The sequence below is a fragment of the Octopus bimaculoides genome, chromosome 26 (assembly GCF_046866305.1).
Source record: "Octopus bimaculoides isolate indiv1 chromosome 26, ASM4686630v1, whole genome shotgun sequence".
In the NCBI taxonomy this organism is placed as follows: domain Eukaryota; kingdom Metazoa; phylum Mollusca; class Cephalopoda; order Octopoda; family Octopodidae; genus Octopus; species Octopus bimaculoides.
In genome coordinates, this window is record NC_142953.1 from 25,625,587 (window position 1) to 25,643,102 (window position 17,516).

General features: G+C 36.9%; 1 protein-coding gene across 17 annotated transcripts in view; it reads right to left on the reverse strand.

Annotated features, from left to right (window-relative positions):
- Positions 1–10,897, reverse strand: part of LOC106881569 (5'-3' exoribonuclease 1) — a 127,436-nt gene extending 116,539 nt beyond the window's left edge. For 8 of the 17 annotated variants that reach the window (XR_016238524.1, XR_016238521.1, XR_016238519.1 and 5 more), the window contains exons 1-2: positions 10,674–10,875; positions 394–525 (exon numbers count right to left, since the gene is read on the reverse strand). Coding sequence is in view for 11 of the 17 variants with exons in the window: in XM_089342646.1 (XP_089198772.1) it covers positions 394–525; positions 10,674–10,748 (207 nt within the window). In the remaining 6 variants the exon portion in view is untranslated. Of the gene's footprint in view, positions 1–393; positions 526–10,673 lie in introns of all 17 variants that reach the window. The other 9 variants (XR_016238523.1, XR_016238522.1, XR_016238520.1 and 6 more) reach the window with 2 other exon arrangements.
- Positions 10,898–17,516: the final 6,619 nt, after the last annotated feature.

Genomic DNA, 17,516 nt, shown 5'->3' on the forward strand with positions numbered 1-17,516 from the left:
TTTGTACTAAATCCATCTTCCGTTTCCCTCATCAATTATAAACTCAGCAAATACTGCCGGTTCGCTAGTGTAGACCCAGTGGTAATTATATCGTTAATGTGGATGGCATAAGGTAGCCCAAACAATGAATGTGCTTTAATGAACATACTAATAGACAGATATCCAAAATCCAAGTAGTTACCCACACACACACATATATCTATTCATTCAGTCATTTAATTAATGTTCTTTTTTTCTATGTTAGCATCATGGGTCAGACAAGGAATTATTTGAGAGAGAATTCTGTGGATGGGTGCTCTTCTTCTCACCTGCTGGTGCATGCATGTGTGAGTGCTTGGTGTGTGTGTGTGTGCGCGTGCATGCGTGTGTGCACTTACAAAAGAAGCAACTTACTTCTATGTACTGAAAAATATGAATAAAAATGTCCTCCTCTGTAATTCTGAAATGTGGATTATCATCTTCCGGATGGGAACAAAGATGGATGATGCCATTCATGTCCAAATATAAGTTATCAAACACTGGAATCTGAAAGGGAAGAAGAAGGAAATAAGGCACTCGTCATCATCATCATCATCATTTAACCCATTAAGTCCCTATAAATAGGACACTAAATGAGAACATTAAATAAGCTATATCACATTGTCTCAGTGTCCTATTTATCGGACACCGAGTATTTCCATTTCTACTTGAAGTAAAGGAGTTTTAATAATTATTTTTTCATTTTAACCTGTTTTCAATCATCTGTAAAAATTTTGAAGTAATATTCAGAAATTTAAGTACTCTCGGACTTAATGGGCTAACATCCAATTTTCTATATTTTCTATGGGTCAGGTGGAATTTATTGAGAATACCTCTTCCTGCAGCTGGATACCTCTTCCTGTCACCAACCCTCACCTGTTTCCAAGCAAGGTAATATTTCCCCAGGGCCAAGGCGGTGAGCTGGCAGAAACATTAGCAAATAGGGCTGGCGAGATGTTTGAGTGAAGACATGTTTGGAAAAAGATGGAACAATGTCGCACGAATGTTGGGCATGAAAGGCTCCGCGTGAATGCGATATGGTTTAAAAACCCAGGTCAGTGGTAATGCGGGGTTTGTGGGGTCCGTCATAATCCCGCCTCCACTCCATCTGTTATGTCTTATTGTGTCCTATCATCATCAGTATTATATATTTTTTTAGAACTTTTAAAAGGACCCCAATCGCATTTCTTGTAAAATCATTCGATTTCATTGTGTTGTCCCTTCTTTGTATGTCCTTATGGACAATAAAAAAATTAAGAAACGTTAGCACGCTGGGCGAAATGCTTAGCGGTATTTCATCTGTCTTTATGCTCTGAGTTCAAATTCTGCCGAGGTCGACTTTGTCTTTCATCCTTTCGTGGGGTTGATAAATTAAGTACCAGTTGCATACTGGGATCGATCTAATCGACTAGCCCCTCCCAAAAAATTTCAGGCCTTGTGCCTAGAGTAGAAAAGAATATTTCCCCATGGCCAGACATGGTTTCACAGAATATTGGAAAGGCACGACACTGCTTGTATGACATTGAGGCTCATTTACAACTCCCACGTGATGTCAAGACAAGGAGACCCAAACATACCCTCACTCCTTCTGTGTGTGTGTGGGGGGGGGGGTGTATGTGTGTGACAAGCTTCTCTCGGTTTCTGCCTACCAAATCCACTCACAAAGCATTTATTGGCTTTGGGCTATAGTAGAAGACACCTGCCCAAGGTGCAGAGGGTTTCTGTAGCTGGACATCTTACCTAACACCAATCACTTTACAGAATGTCCTGGGTACCTGAGAGGTGGTTTTGCTGCTAGTAATAAGAAGAGGCGTATCTCTAGACAGACGGAAGGGGTTTCTTGATCCTAGTCTTGGCTTATTTACTGAACACTTTACAGAGTGCATTGGAGTTAGGTTGGGAACCCAAGTTTTTAATTACACGGCGACACGTGTTGGATCACTCTGCTGACTGGTTTGGTGTAAGGAAGGGCATTCAGCTGTAAAAATCCTGCCAAAACAGTTACAGAAGCCTGGAGCAGGCTTCTGCTTGGCCGGCTCTTGTGAAACCGCCCCACCCATGACAGCATGGAAGGCGAACATTAAACGATGATGATGTGGTAACAACAAACATGAAGATGAGTGGCAAAGTCAGGAGGAGGAGGAGGGCTGGATCCATCAACATGAGTCCAAGTGGTAGCAATAAATGGAGTAAAGTGCTTACATTGATGATGATGATGATGAGGAGGAGGAGGAGGTTGGGAAAGAATTAAGTGTAGAAGATAGATGGAGGCAAATGCCTTCACATTATTCATAGCATTCTCGTTGGCATTTCTCCCCTCCATAAACCACCTGCCTGCTTCATGCCTTCAAAGCCATGTAGACTAAGAGATCCCTCACTTGGAAAACAGGTAATGGCTAATTAACATCAAGAAGGGCATCATCATCATCATCATCATTTAACATCTGTTTTCCATGCTGGCATGGGTTGGATGGTTTGGCCAGAATTGGTAAGGCTGGGGCATGCACCAGGCTCCATTGCCTTTTCTGGCATAGTTTCTACAGCCAGATGCCCTTCCTAATGCCAACCACTCCACAGAGTGTACTGGGTGCTTTTCATGTGGCACCAACACCAGTATCAAAGCACTGGTATCAATTCTGCAGTTGCAGACGTGTCTTCTGGAGTACGGCAAGGCACCAGATATTTCGGTCCTTTGTCAACATATTCATCTGACGACCTACGCTAGCTTGGCAAAACATGTACAACAACTTCACTGGAGCTGGTGTCTCAATAAAATACACCCAGTGCACTTTGTAAAGTGTTCGGTAAAGAAGCAGGGACTAAGATCAAGAAGAGCCTCTAAGTCTGTCTAGAGATACTTGTTCTCCCTCTATCATTACAAAGGACAAGACCACCTCTCTAGTACTGGTGCCATGATAAAATGTAACCAGGACACTCTGTAAAGTAGTTGGTGTTAAGTAGGGCATAGAGATACAGAAACCAAGCTAAAAGTGAAATTCAGTGAAATCCCTCGACTGTTGCGGGTGTTACATTCCAAAAACCCCCGAGATAGGTGTAAATCCGCAAAGTAGAAACAGTACTGTACTGTATATTTTTTTTGTTATTTTCGGGCATGATCATTGCCAGAGCAGCTGTCTGGCTTCCGTGCCAGTGGCACGTAAATAGCACCATTTGAGTGTGATCGTTACCAGCGTCGCGTTCCTGGCCCTTGTGCCGGTGGCACATGAAAAGACATTCGAGCGAGATCGTTGCCAGTGCCGCTGGACTGGTTCCTGCGCAGGTGGCACGTAAAATACACCATTTTGAGCATAGCCGTTGCCAGTACCGCCTGACTGGCCTTCATGCCAGTGGCACGTAAAAGCACTCACTACACTCTCGGAGTGGTTGGCGTTAGGAAGGGCATCCAGCTGTAGAAACTCTGCCAAATCAGAGTGGAGTCTGGCGTAGCCATCTGGTTCGCCAGTCCTCAGTCAAATTGTCCAACCCATGCTAGCATGGAAAGCGGACGTTAAATGATGATGATGATGATGATAATTTATTTTATTATAAATGCAAAACAACACCATGGAGGAATCGACGTAAGCTTAAATAATAAACCATGATAGGTGAACCATGATATGATAAGGGATTACTGTATATGAGCCTCCAGCCGGTCTCGGAGGACAGCAACCCTGAATAGGAATTGACTTGGACCATGGTCAGTTGTCCAGCATCATATCAGTATGGGGAGTAGATGTATGATGATGATGATGATGATGATGATACAGATTCATGCAAAAATAAAAGATTGGTTTCAATTTTTTATACCACATGTGTGGTAAGAAGTCTGCCTGCCAACATCTCCCACTGTGTGGCACCATGGGCAAGTGTCATCTATTATAGCCTCAGATCAACCAAAACTTTGTGGAAGTGGATTTGGTAGACAGAAACTGAAAGAAGCCTGTTGTGTGTGTGTGTGTGTGTGTGTCTGTGTTTGATGAGGACAAATATCCGTCAAATATAAATAATGTAAACAGTATTAGTTTGTTTACATTTCTGTACCTTCACAGTTCAGTGAAAGAGATTAATAGAATAAATACCAGGCTAAAGAAAAACTACCAGGGTCAGTTCATTTGATTAAAAATTCTTCACGGTGGCCCAATGACTGATACAAGTAAAAGGTAAAAGATAGATGGTGTTATAATTAATAGCATCACTGAGCAGTTCATTAATTTAATTTAAGTATGCCATAACTCATCCAACCCATACCAGCATAAAAAGCAAACACATGATGACAAAAAAAGAAGCTTAAATCTTGTATAATATTCATGTTATAATTAATACCATCAATTAATAGCACCATTAGAGCGTAATCGTTACCAGCTTCGCCTAACTGGCACTTGTGCTGGTGGCACGTTAGAAAATCATTTGAGCGAGGTCGTTGCCAGTGCCGCTGGACTGACTCCCGTGAAGGTGGCACGTAAAATACACCATTTTGAGCATGGTCGTTGCCAGTACCGTGTGACTGGCCCTCATGCCGGTGGCATGTAAAAGCACCCACTACACTCTCTGAGTGGTTGGCATTAGGAAGGGCATCCAGCTGTAGAAACCCTGCCAAATCAGATTGGAGCCTGGTGTCGCCATCTGGTCCACCAGTCCTCAGTCAAATCATCCAACCCATGCTAGCATGGAAAGCGGACGTTAAACAATGATGATGATGATTTGCTGCCATAAGTTAGGCCAAGCATACGGGACCAAGGGTAAAATGCTTGTGACCATAGGAAAACTGTTGATGATGTGAAAAGGTTTCTGATATTGCGATGGAACCGGAGGAAGAACTTACAAAACCTTTGAGTAACTCTGATGTTTATTTCACCTGCAACAGAGTTGCCAATTTGGACAGAGTGATAACTGGATAAACCTCATCAATATCTGGGAATGGATGAGAAAGATTTGCTGGATGCTGAAAGTTGGGTTTCAAGGCGATCGTGAGGTCAAGCATGACGAGGGGAGATGTGAGTAAGAGATATTTGTTAAGGATACACACATTTCACAGTAGTAAGGTGGTGAGCTGGCAGAATGATTAGCACCCTCTTTACTCTTTTACTTGTTTCAGTCATTTGACTGCGGCCATGCTGGAGCACCGCCTTTAGTCGAGCAAATCGACCCCAGGACTTATTCTTTGTAAGCCTAGTACTTATTCTCGATTTAGTGTTTTCCCCCACCACTGCTTGATAACTGGTGTTGCTGTGTTTACATTCGCACAACTTAGCGGTTAGGTAAAAAAAAAAACACAATAAAAATGTGCCAGGTATAAAAAGAACTGGTGTCGATTTGTTTGATTAAAATTCTTCAAGGCGGTGCCCCAGCATAGCGGCAGTCGAATGACAGGAAAAGATAAAGAATCACTAAATGCCATTGTAAAACTTAAAGCTAAGGGAGGTAACTCTTGCACCTATCACGGTCGCTTTATCTGCTAGAAATAGCAACCCAAATGCTTTTAAATCAGATCCCAATGCTGGATGTTCAAGAACCAAATGAATGGCAGATTTTCAATCCTTGGATTATCCTGATTCCCAAAAAGGTTTATGTCTATGTAGAGCAAATGTAGACTGAGATATAGGGATCTCAGATGGACAAAATTTCGCATATATATAAATATATATATATATATATATATATATATATACCGGAGTAAGCACATAAAATGTGCAACAAGGTGGAAAAAAGAGTACTCAAATACCAGAGGTAGAGTAATATGCTTTATTTAAAAGCAGCAGAAATATTATATTTCTGCTGCTTTTAAATAAAGTATGTATATATATATATATATATATATATATATATATATATATATATATATATATATATATACACTAGCAGAAACACCCGGCGTTGCCCGGGTTAAAGAGAATAATGAAATCTAAAAACGCCGTCTAGACTACGCAACCCTCAACTGTTAGTAGCTACGATACCATATTTCTACATTAATAACTCTCCAATCCATGCCAGCATGGAACATAGATATTAAGTGGAATGCTAGAAGAAAGTTTTCAACTCATATGTATATAAAGTAAATACACGTAATTCAGAAACATGTTTTTGTGTATCTTATTTCGTAACCAAACAAACAGGTACAGATTATAAATAATGAAAGGCCAATTTTGGTGATTCATTTGACAGAGGTAGTAGAGAGACAATGCGATGATAAATCTGAGGCTGGATCTTGAAAGTTTGGATGAATGCTGCCTATCTCTTGTGGTTCCAAATGATGTCATCTGTAGTACAGCGTCGTATTGTCTAATTTTGTTTTGCAAATGTTAGGAATCTTGGTCAGTTGATGATAACAGTTTCTTCAATAGCTCTGGAGGTTGGGGATTGTGGAATTGTTGGGAATGTTTTTAACTTTGGTGTTATATGTATTGCTTGAATTTCTTTGACATATGAAATATATGTATTTTCACTGGGTTTGTAAAAGAGAGTTGTGTAGTTCTCGAGTTTTAGGGATTCACACAGACACACAGACAGACAGACACACAGACAGACAGACACACATTCTCATCTTTATATATAGAGATATATATATATACACACACACACGCACCCAAACACACGTATATATATATGTATATCAATATAAATATATGAAAGTCAATGAAGTTTCGTAAAAGAAGGTGATCATGTACATATTTTCTTGCTGTTGTGATTATAACACCTCGTTGTAAACAATGTTCCTTGTTTTCCCTTGTGGAGCATATGCAAATAGGGTTTTTTTTGCTGCCCACCCTTGAGCAGCCAACATACAGTTGTCCATGTGAGAAGCGGGGCTCTTCCAAGAGAAGACCAGCTACAGACAGTGCTCATCTGTTATGTTCGGGTTAAAATTTCATCAACATCAAAAATATATGAATTTTCATGGGAGTTATGGCCGTTATGCATAGAATATAATTTCCAAATTGCAGACTAAATTTACAATCGATAAATGTCTTAGAATAACCAGTCTCTCATCTGGGAAGGCCTTGAAATCAATGTTACCAACTGGGGACTATGTGCGTCGCAGTGATAATAAAAAGACTCAAAGGAGGTCTGCAACGAAATAATTTTACTCAACACTTTGCAAGTGAATCAGTGGAGGCAAAGATGCGTCTCATTTACTTGACAATTTATGCACCACATTGCAGAAATCACAATGTAAGTATATCTGAAAGGGTAGTCTTACACTGTTGTACCATTGAATTACAAATAATGCTCATCTGTTATGTTCAGGTTAAAATTTCATCAACATCAAAAATATATGAATTTTCATGGGAGTTATGGCCGTTATGCCATAGAATGTAATTTCCAAATTTCATAAAGATCCATTCAGTACTTTTGACGTAGTTTTGGATAAGAAAACAAATGACTAATGTGTGTGTTTGTGTCCATGTGTATGTGTGTGATGGGTGTATATATGTATAGATATCTGTATGTATGTATATGTCTGTGCACACGTTTGAATGTGGTGTGTGCCAGAGGGTTTGCAAATCCAATGGGGGTCTTAAAAGACATGTTAGGATCCACAATGAGCAGAACTTACTTGCAGGTATTGGTAGTGCAAATCAGAGGTGCAATCTGTGTGGGTGTTTTTTCAAAACACTGTCTGGTTTAAAAAGCCACATCAGACGCCATGAAAGGGCTAAGGTGTAGGTGCAGGAGGTGGTCAAACTCTGTTTAAGGAGTAGACAACCACCATGTATGTATATATATGTATATATGTGTACATATTACATGTACATCTATATATATATACATCTACACATATGTATACATATACATGTATGCATATATATATATATATACATATACATCTCTCTCTCTCTCTTTCTCTTTCTCTGAAAGTATCTGTCATTACAGTATCGAAATGTGATTGTTTCAGTTAGTGGAATAGTTTCATTTTTAAAGTTAAAGTATTTGACATGAGTGTTTTTGTTTCACTTTTGATACGTAATTGTTTCACTTTTGACACGTAATACTTAAATAGTGGAGGAGATATTATGTTGCCGTGGGCTCGAACTCTGCAAGAAGTTAAAAATTTTTTTTTGACTAAAACACAACTGGAACCCTAAGTAAGGCATGTGTAAAATTTGAATGAAATTGGTTGCGTAGTTCTCGAGTTTTAGGGATACACACACACACACACACACACAGACAGACAGACACACATTCTCATTTTTATATATATATATATAAATAAGAAGGATCTTTCGTTTCTAATACTTCAACTTCGTTGTCCAAGTGGTAGCCTGTATGTAGTCTGTGGTAATGCGACCATGAATTTGATCCTCAATTTTTGTTTGCGTTACTCGGACATCCTCTTAATGCCATTTTAATCTTGAAACTAACAATTGAATTTTCACTTTAAACAACTTTGTATATCCACGCCCACCCATCATCTAAAACAACTAAAGAGACATTTTTTTTTTTTAACAAAAGCCAACAGTCATCTAAACACACTTAAACATCAAGGCTACACTTATCGTGACCCAATGACATTGCCAAAACCAACTCGTTGGTTTCTTTTCTTATTGTAATTTAATTAAATTCTTTTTTTCATTATTTTAATCCTAGAATTGGGGCAAACTGTTGCCTCGATATTTATTATTCATCGCCTCATAGTGGCTCTTGTTATAAATTTCTTATGGGCATATATATATATATATATATATATATATATATATATATATATGGCGATCTTTCGTTTTGAGTACATTTTACGTCACTTCTAATCCATACACACACACATATGTGTGTATATATATGTGTGTATATATATATATATATATATATATATATATATATATGAACGTATGTATGTTTGATGATGTATGTATGTATATGTGTGTGCGTGCGTACTTGCACATATGTCAAAGTGTTTGTTAAATGGCATGAGAGCAAAAGCGAGATTATGGAAGTACTATAAAAACACTAAATATATATATATTTAAATATACATATTGACCTGTTTGGCTTAATTAATACTGAATTAGAATTAGAAAATTAGCAGGTAAATAAACAACAAAAACGGCTTTAGTAGTCATCTGAACGAAATTCTAGGCTAACAATTTGATTTTGAAAAGGTTTCGATACAACTGGAATTCGTAGGTCCTGAATTATTGACTTAACGATACAAGGGGCCCGGCATGGGTCCAGAAATATTGACAACGATACAATAAAAATGAACATATTTTGTCTATTCTTTTATAATTATTTCTATCATGTATCACAATAAGATGAATAAATATAATAAAATTTGTAAAATAAAAAAAAAATTTTAAACTAGATTAAAAACACTCAGGAATTTACAGATCGATTGATCAACAGACAGATATTGTCGGGCCCCTTGTATCGTTAAGTCAATATTTCGGGACCCTCTAGTACCAGAGTTTCTTTTGGGGAAGACGGGGGTATTTTTTAATCCTGAGTTTAAATTGTGGTTGGTCGGTCGATGACCGTTGTCATTTGGTCCTGACCTGGTTTGTCAGTTATACTATATTGATTGCATATGTCTGTATGTGCACGAGTGTGTATATATATATAGACGGCAATCTTACGGCTATCAAGATTGTCATATAGGCATATACAAATATATATCTATACTATATATATATCGCTTTTAGAAGAAGCACACTCTAAGAAGTAGAGCCGGTTTATGGGGTTACCATGGGTATGTGTGTGTGTGTATATATATATATATATATATATATATATATATATATATATATATACACATACGTACGTATATATAAACAATATACATACGAACATAGATCGCGTGTGTGTGTGGTGATATTTTTGAAACTCGACGCCTTCCTATTAATAACAGCCAACAACGAAAAGTTAGCAGTTTTTTTTACAGGAACAACACTTTTGACATTTAAGGAAACGCACACAGACAATATATATATACATATATATATATATATATATACACATATATATATATATACATATATATATATATATATATATATACATATATATATATATATATATATATATATACACACACACACATACATTATAGAAACACACCCGCCCCATAACAATGTTTATACTTGAAATTAAATTCCCAAAACTAAAGAAACTATTTGGTGATCTTGAGTCGGCAAATATTTAATAAAGTTCTGGCCATAGTAGTACACCACACCAACTTGACGAATATATATTTGTGTATGTACACACACACACACACATTTCTCAACACACATACACACACCCGTATAAAAATGCATACAACACCCAAGAAACGGTTTCATTATCTTTTGATCTTATACTATTGGTATTTAATTGAATTTATCGATTTTTCTGTCTGTTTATCAATCGATCGATCTCTTTTAGATTTGTCGACAAAAAATATAAGTGCACAAGTTATATATTCATTACAATTAACCATAACCATATTTTATTACAAACGTTTCCCAGGCAATGTCGACATAAATACACATCTATATATATATATATATATATATATATATATATATACATATATATATATATATATATATATACAGGCCACACACAGATATGTCTTTAAAACAACGGTTTTTATATCAAAATCGTTTACCAAAGTAATATATATGGAGAGAGATATAACATAGACAAGATATTTATATATATATATATATAAAATAACTTACTTGAAATTCTCTAATAACTTCACTTAGACATGGGTACCGCTCGCTGATCCAACGGTAAAATTTCGGTACCCCCATGATTGTAGTTTAGAAACTTCGGTACCTCTGCTTTTAATATGTATATATGTATATTTATCTTCTGTAAGTGTCCGTCTAAATAATATATATATATAAACAGGAGTTTACACCACAGTCATTTTGTGATCTTTGCTATATAATATATATATATATATATATATATATATATATATATATATTCTATGTTGTCCTTTTCTTGTACTCTCTTTCTCCTCTATTTTCGTTTCAATAACTTATTATTATTATTATTATATTATCAAGTGATTTGGAAAGGTGTCGATGTAAGTTGCGGGGTTATTTTCTAGCGAGACCCTCTTCTCTGTTTAGTTATATAATATATACACCTATATATATACATGTATGTATGTTATGTAGGTACAATTATACAGAAATGAGATATACATATAATACTTTTTTTATGTATAAACTTTGTCTCTATGTGTCTGTCTTTAGAAACTGAATATATTTTTCTTTTTGGCGACAGCTTCTTCTGTTTGTTTGTTTCCTATCTATTCATGAAATCATAGACATGCTTCTGTTGTAGGTGGTTCTCGTGAAAATATCCAAAAATAGGGAAATAAACTATAGTCATAATAATATCTTAACGGACAATTCGTGTATGTTGTGTAAGAATGAAAGGGTTGTGTCGACATTGGTGATAATATAAAGAAACACTAGTTTTCAAATAAAACAACAGGACTGCTATTATAAGCTTCAACCAAGGTTGGCCATAGGATAAACACTATGGAATGGCAACCACCACACGCTAGATATTATAAAAATATATATACATATATAGATAGATATCCCCCGTTCCTCAGCTGTTTTGGTGATCTGACAAGGAAATCTGACGACATAAAATGATGGACGTTGGAGAGTTTTTCTTTTTGTTTTTGGTTTTTGGGGGAAACGAACCGGAAGTCGAATGTAGAATACGTCACTTCCGCTTTGACATCTGTTACTCTTCTGCTTCTTGTTTAGAACTAAGAAATCCAACTTTACTCTTTTTATTCTTTTTACCTGTTTCAGTTATTTTGACTGCGGCCATGCTGGAGCACCGCCTTTTTTAGTCGAGCAAATCGACCGCCAGGACTTATTCTTTGTAAGCCTAGTACTTATTCTATCGTTAGCTTTTTGCCGAACCGCTAGTTTACGGGAACGTAAACACACCAGCACTGGTTATCAAGCGATATTGGGGGGACAAACACAAACACATATATATATATATATATACATATATACGACGGGCTTCTTTCAGTTTCCATCTACCAAATCCACTCACAAGGCTTTGGTCGGCCCGAAGTTATAGTAGAAGACACTTACCCAAGGTGCCACGCAGTGAGGCTGAACCCGAAACTATGTGGTTGGTAACCGCTAAGTTACGGGGACGTAAATACACCAGCACCGGTTAACAAGCGATGTTGGGGGGACAAACACAGACACACAAACATATACACACACACACACATATATATATATATATATATATATATATATATATATATATATATACATATATACGACGGGCTTCTTTCAGTTTCCATCTACCAAATCCACTCACAAGGCTTTGGTCGGCTCGAGGCTATAGTAGAAGACACTTACCCAAGGTGCCACGCAGTGGGACTGAACCCGGAGCCATGTGGTTGGTAAGCAAGCTACTTACCACACAGCCTCTCCTACGCCTATCATTTTATTATATATACAGATGTGTGTGTGTGTTTATATTTAGAAGGTTGATTGTTGTGGCCAGTCAGAGAGTGACCATCGGTTTCGCACCTATAAAGGGCTTAGCTCTACAGGCGGCTCATCAGACAGGTGCGAAACCAACGGTCACTCTCTCTGACCGGCCATAGCAATTAGCCTTCAAAATATATTTAATCCATAAAGCGCTGGGATTTGCACTTACATAGTATGGACGACTGAGCACATTTTATGAAAATGAGACAACCATGCACACAACCCCCCCCCCCCCAAGAAATAGTTTTAGGGATAGAAGGAAGAGATAAGAATGTAAGGAAGGAATATGTGTGGGAGGTGGGGTGATATGCTTGAAAGGCGGGGAGATAGGTAAAGAAAATGGTACAGTGGGGGTGTACTAGAGTGAGTAGTAAACCTCAAAAAGGAAGGCAAAAATAAGATGTAATGGTCAAGTTTCTAAAAACAGACATAGGTACTTATTGTACTAGCTAAAGTGATAGTGGGAGCTGATGAATCAGAGAGAGAAAGAATGTGTATATAGATACACACATGTGTCCACACATATACATATCAATGTGTATATGCACTATTATATAGGACCACATACTTATGTACCTATACCCATGCACATATATACATATATATATATATATTATATGTGTGTGTGTGTGTGTGGAGGCGCAATGGCCCAGTGGTTAGGGCAGTGGACACGCGGTCATAGGATCACGGTTTTGATTCCCAGACCAGGCATTGTGAGTGTTTATTGAGTGAAAACACCTAAAGCTCCACGAGGCCCCGGCAGGGGATGGTGGCGAACCCTGCTGTACTCTTTCACCACAACTTTCTCTCACTCTTTCTTCCTGTTTCTGTTGTGCCTGTAATTCAAAGGGTCAGCCTTGTCACACTGTGTCACGCTGAATATCCCCAAGAACTACGTTAAGGGTACACGTGTCTGTGGAGTGCTCAGTCACTTGCACGTTAATTTCACGAGCAGGCTGTTCCGTTGATCGGATCATCGGGATCCCTCGACGTCGTAAGCGACGGGGTGCCAACAACATATATATATATAGATATAGATATATATATACACACATATAATGTATTCATGCATACACACACACATACATGTTTATATATGTATTATTAAACAATTAAAAATTGAAAAGTTGAAGAATTAAGACATTGGAAAGTCAAATAAGGTTGTTGGATATTACTTAAGGGGTGTTTGGTGTATGTGCTGTGGTGATGATTTAGACTGCATTTAGATTTGGGGTAAAATTTCAAGGCATGAAAAAAGTGGTAATTTAGTTATCTATATATATAAAAATTAGAATGTGTGTCTGTCTGTCTGTCTGTCTGTCTGTGTGAATCCCTAAAACTCGAGAACTACACAACCAATTTCATTCAAATTTTACACATGCCTTACTTAGGGTCCCAGTTGTGTTTTAGTCAAAAAAATGTTTAACTTCTTGCAGAGTTTGAGCCCACAGCAACATAATATCTCCTCCACTATTTAAGTATTACGTGTCAAAAGTGAAACAAAAACACTCATGTCAAATACTTTCACTTTAAAAATGAAACTATTCCACTAACTGAAACAATCACATTTCGATATTGCAATGACGGATACTTTCACTTTAATGGTGCAAATATATGTATATATATATAGAGAGAGAGAGACAGAGAGAAAGAGAGAGAGAGACAGAGAGAAAGAGAGAGAGAAAAAGAAAAAGAGAGAGAGAGAGATGTATATGTATACATATAGATGTATATGTACACGTATATGTATAGATATAGATCTATATGCATACATGTATATGTATACATATGTGTAGATGTATATATAGAGATGTACATGTAATATGTACACATATATACATATATATACATACATACAGATATATATACATATATACACCCATCACACACACACATACACATGCACACAAACACACACATACACATGCACACAAACACACACATTAGTCATTTGTTTTCTTATCCAAAACTACATCAAAAGTACTGAATGGATCTTTAAGAAATTTGGAAATTATATTCTATGCATAATGGCCATAACCCCCATGAAAATTCATATATTTTTGATGTTGATGAAATTTTAACTATACATATTACACACAAATAAAGTAATGTTTCTAAAATTTCTTCTTCTTAGAAGTTACAAAGACCCCTTCATGGGCACTTCACACCCACAATTTAGTCATTTTTCCTAAGCAAAGATGAATACAGTTGTACCATTGGAAGCTATAGGGTCACCCGACCATAACAGATGAGCATTATTTGTAATTCAACGGTACAACAGTGTAAGACTATCCTTTCAGATATACTTACATTGTGATTTCTGCAATGTGGTGCATAAATTGTCAAGTAAATGAGACACATCTTTGCCTCCACTGATTCACTTGCAAAGTGTTGAGTAAAATTATTTCGTTGCAGACCTCCTTTGAGTCTTTTTATTATCACTGCCACACACATAGTCCCCAGTTGATAACATTGATTTCAAGGCCTTCCCAGATGAGTGACTGGTTATTCTAAGACATTTATTGATTGTAAATATTTTCTGCCCAGTTACCTATCGGTATAGTGGTCATTTGCAAACTCCAGAGGCGACACTTTCATTTCCCTTTACTCCAAGCGTCACACTTTGTTATTTCAATTGGGTCATGCTCTTCCAATTGCTATAGATCCGTAATGCATCTTACAGCTGTGCCTGTCACCTGTATGGTGAGGAATCCTACATTAGGGAGTAGTAACGACTAGGCTAGGGTAGCTGACTGATTATCATGATCATTCGTCTTTTGCTTTCCTGTAGCTTTACTCTCTTTTACAAACCCAGTGAACATACATATATTTCCTATTTCAAAGAAATTCAGACAATATATATTACACACAAGTTAAAAAGATTCCCAACAATTCAACTTCTCTGGTTGACATTAATACACCCACCCCCAATAGGGGCCTTAACTCCCACATTTTTCAGCTCCATGAGCTCCATTTTTCAGGAGCAAAATCCTTTTAGGGTTCATGTAGTATCTTAGGCCCCCAAAATTTTTAACTTCTTGCATAGTTCGAGCCCACAGTAATATCATATCTCCTCCACTATTTCAGTATTACGTGTCAAAAGTGAAACAATAACATCACTCTACTGTAATGTCAGATACTTTCACTTTAATACTTTCAATTTCATACTGAAACTATTAAAGTGAGACTATACTCTCACATATATACAAGCATACCATAAGACCCAAGTTAAAAACATTCCCAACAATTCAACTTCTCTGGTTGACATTAACACACCCACCCCCAATAGGGGCCTTCATTCCTACATTTTAGAGCTCCACGAGCTCCATTTTTCAGGAGCAAAATCCTTTTTACAGGTTCCAGAAGACTGAAATTTTGGAATATGCGCATAAAGATCAATAGTATGGGATACATGTTTCATGATTAGAATTTTTTCGGGTGCGTAAAGAGAGAAAGAACCCTCATGTGCAATTTTCATGAAATTCGAATCATATGTATTCCAGTTCCTTACAGAAAATATAACAGAAAAGTCTCATTCTTCAATTGCATGTAACACAGGCAACGCTGGGTATCTCTGCTAGTATGTTATAAAATGATGAAAATTTCTTTTAAAAAACATAACAGTACAAATAAATTGATTACAAATTGTAAAGCTCGGAAAAAATGAAATAAAGGAACCTACATATATGTTTCTGTCCTATCACCAAGCTGATCAGAATTCCCAAGCATTTGGTTAAATGCTAAGGAAGGTATCATATGATATGATATGAGCTTTGGAACCAATTTATTTGTACTGTTATGTTTTTTTAAAGAATACAAATAAATTCTCTATACATCTATTTTTTTCCCCATTTCTTTTTTCCTTCAATATTGATAAAATAAAATTTCAATAATCCTTAACCTATACTAGTGACTTTTGCATCATATGGTGTAGAATATCTTGGATCATATAATTTCTAATGAGGATATAACTTCCCCGAATTAACTATATATATTGGCACAGAAGTTTTTTCTTTTGCCCTTATTTATAATTTTCACCTTAAAAGGTATTTTAATATGCTGGCCTGTGTCTTTTAAAAAAGTCCAACAACCAAATTGCAACCGACATTTACTTCAAACCGACAGACTCAAAACAGTATCTCCTCTTCAGTTCATGCCATCCTAAACACACCAAAATAAATATCCCATTCAATCTAGCAAAAAGGATCTCTACAATTATATCTGACACAACCACTCGGGAACTTCGCCTAGAAGAACTCAAAATAACACTCATTGAACATCAATACTCACCTACACTTATAGAACATGGAATTAAACATGCCAAGAAATTGGACACAAACACACTAAGGACAACTTTGACCATTTAAAAAAAAATTCTACTAAGGAGCTAGTTGTCCCCCTTGCCCCCTTGGTTCACTCTCTAAACTCATTCTTCTTATTCTTCAACCATCCAAAATGACGAAACCCCTCTGTCTCGAGAACTGATAACTGTACAATGTCCCTTGAAAAGCTAATTTAAACAGCAAAAACCAGTTGGATTTCACGACATCCATATAATATGCATATATTTATAAAAAGATATTAAACTATATGAAAAGAAGGCATTTCTCTTCCACTTGTTATATTTTTTTTACATATATTTTCAAGTCATAATTTTGCCACATGGTGTATACTGAATCTTCAGTATCTTTACACCTTGTTACAGCAACAGGAGGCAGTTCACTCAGGGCAATGTGTTTGAGTCTGCTGTATAAGCCTACTTAGGCTTGGAAGCCCAAATGGGTTGGGTCTCAAATTAATGGGTTGCCCCATTCTAGCAACGCCACTGACTGGTTGCCATAAGCAAGCAGTCCCTGTTACCCTGTTTTCCTTTGCAGACAACCTAACATCAACCATGTATCATTTTCATAATTTCAAAGAAAAAATGTGACAAACTGGGAGAATTGTTAGACTACCAGACAAAATGCTTAGAGGGAATTTCTTCCAGTTTTATGTTCTGAATTCAAATTCTGCTGAGACGAAATAGGCACC